The sequence below is a fragment of the Entamoeba nuttalli genome (genome assembly GCF_000257125.1).
Source record: "Entamoeba nuttalli P19 unplaced genomic scaffold asmbl_5266, whole genome shotgun sequence".
Taxonomy (NCBI): domain Eukaryota; phylum Evosea; order Mastigamoebida; family Endamoebidae; genus Entamoeba; species Entamoeba nuttalli.
The window spans coordinates 1-2,631 of NW_008577343.1; the positions used below are offsets into that span (position 1 = coordinate 1).

A 2,631-nucleotide genomic window follows, 5' to 3' on the forward strand; every position below is an offset into this window, starting at 1 on the left:
AACACATTGTAAAATAAAGACGAGTGAAGGATGTGAGTATTTGATTTACCAAAGGATGATTTTATTTTTTCTTTTTAACTCTTTTAAATTTGTCTAAGAAAAATTTATGACTTGTGTGTTATATTAATAAAATAAAGATCAAAGAAGTACAAATAACTTAAATCATTTTATCTACAAAACGTATCATTCTTTATTTCTTGTCTTGTCAAATTCACTACTTCCAAATGAATGGACAGGTTCTTTATGAAACATTGAAACGAAAAGAAACAGAAAAAATTTGATATTTGAGGATGTAATTAGAAATTATTCAATGTATGAATATTGATATTGATATTAAATTTCTTAAAACAGTATTAAGAAGACTAATTGAATGTGACACACAAAGTTTCAATAAAGATGATTTTGAAATAATTAAATTATTAAAAGAAATTTGTGAAGGGATTGGGATGATTGTTGAAACTATACCCACAAAGAATAATCCAAATAAAATAAATTTTATAGCTTATTGGACGAAGCAACCACATAAAATCATTTTTAGCTCACACTTTGATACAGTCCCTGTTGGAGATTTGAAAGAGTGGAAATATCCACCCCTTAAAGCAACAGAAGAGATAGAATTAAAAACAGGGAATGTCTATGTTTATGGAAGAGGATCAGCTGATATGAAAAGTGGATTAGCTAGTCAATTATGTATCTTAAAATATCTTCAAGATATGCAAATGAAGATTAGAGATTCAATTCTATTAATTGTTTCAAGTGAAGAAGAGGATGGTACTTTAGGTGCTAAGGATCTTGTTAAACAATGTCCAGAATTGTTTACATCAATTGAATTAATTATTGTTGATGAACCAACGAACTTAGATATTGGAATAAGTGAAAAAGGTGAATTAAGGTTAAAGGTAGAGTGTCATGGAATTTCTGCACATGCAAGTTCTCCAAGTCTTGGTTTGAATGCAATTGAAGGAATATATTCTCTCATACAATGGATTAAAAAAGATTTACCCTTATCACCTGATGATACAAACCAAACGACATTTAATATTGGAACAATTAAAGGTGGAAATGCACCAAATGTTGTTGCTGATTATTGTGTTACAGAGATTGATATTAGAACTTCTTCATATATTTCAGTAGAGGATATTATGAATCATATTAAAACAATTATTGCTTCTATTGAATCTACAACACGGTTTAAATTTGTTCTTTATGAAGAAAGTAAAGAATTACCAGTTACAACTGATATCAATAATAAGTATGTTAAATTATTAACAAAATGCATTTATAAAGAAATGCCTAAAAGTTCAATCAAAAGAATGGCATATGCAACTGATGCTGCTGCGTTTGCCCACACTCAAAACAAACCACAAGTCATAATCTTTGGACCAGGCAACGAAGCAGTTATTCATAAACCAAATGAATATGTTATATTTCAATTTGTAGAAATTGCAACAAAAGCGTTAGTCTCATTTCTTTCTGAAATGAATGAAGAATAACTTAAAATGAGTCATTTAATAATAGTATTAAATTAAATTGAATAACAATGATTTTTATTTTTGATTTATTTTTCAACTAAACACATAACTTACATTAAAGAAATAAAACAGAAAAACTAAAAAAAAATTTTAACTTTAAAATACTAAGAAAAGGTTAAAATGTTAATCATTTTATCACTTCTCTGCTTAATTTTTATTATTTTAGTCATTCTTTATATCAAAAGTTCAACTCAGAAGAAGTTAGATCAACAACTTTATATATACCAACAATTAAAATTTGATGATGCACCTAAACGACCATGTGTTTCTAATAGTCATCAACCGTTATTTAAAGTATCGAATGTATCAAGAAAAACTTTTTCAATGAATGATTTTGAAACTTCTTTTATTTCACATCTTCCACCATCAAATGTACCTAAAATAAATGTTCCACGATCATCATATAAATTTACTGAAGATGAAATAAATTCAAAAAGGTCATTTGTAACAAACTCATATAATGCACCAACCCAAAATAACCCAACTGTAATTCAACCATTTAAACAAACAACAATGAATGTTAGTTCTTCTGGACTCTATTCTGTTGCACCATCTTCAATACCTCCATCCAATTTAAACCCACCTATTATAACAAAACCATTTCAAAATTTTCTTCCATCAAATGCACCAGTTCAACCAAACACACTGAAAAACCAAAACTTATGTAATAAAACACCTTTAACTCAATTCAATGTTATTACTTCTTCTACAACAACACCCAACTTCAGTTCTTCAACAACTTCTAAATCTTTATCATCTTCTTATTTTCAACAACCATTAGTACCACCTCAATCAAAAACACCTCCAGTGTATGAAAGAGTTAGAGTTCCAAGTCCAATTCAAAGACCTGAATTAGCTGCTTATTCTCCTGGAATACAACGAAACCAAATTCGACCTTCTCTCCAAAGACATTTTGCTGAACTTTCATTAAATACAAAGAAATTTGAAACACCAACTGGAAGGTCATTAAAAGGGAATGAAGAAGAATCTCCTCTAAAGAAGAAAAATCAACCAGAATCCGACATTTCATATTCAGAAGATCCATATATTGAAGTTGACAACTAATATCATTTTTAGAATTTAATATTTTTGTTATTTG

General features: G+C 28.3%; 2 protein-coding genes across 2 annotated transcripts; both read left to right on the forward strand.

Annotated features, from left to right (window-relative positions):
* Positions 1 to 314: 314 nt before the first annotated feature.
* ENU1_125550 (peptidase dimerization domain containing protein) lies at positions 315 to 1,493 on the forward strand (the record flags this gene model as incomplete). Its single annotated transcript, XM_008859940.1, has 1 exon — positions 315 to 1,493. The coding sequence occupies one exon, from the start codon at positions 315 to 317 to the stop codon at positions 1,491 to 1,493; it is 1,179 nt and encodes a 392-aa protein (XP_008858162.1).
* A 363-nt stretch (positions 1,494 to 1,856) lies between these two features.
* On the forward strand, positions 1,857 to 2,597 carry ENU1_125560 (hypothetical protein; the record flags this gene model as incomplete). Its single annotated transcript, XM_008859941.1, has 1 exon — positions 1,857 to 2,597. One exon carries the CDS (start codon positions 1,857 to 1,859, stop codon positions 2,595 to 2,597), a length of 741 nt encoding a protein of 246 aa, XP_008858163.1.
* Between the last annotated feature and the right edge of the window lie 34 nt (positions 2,598 to 2,631).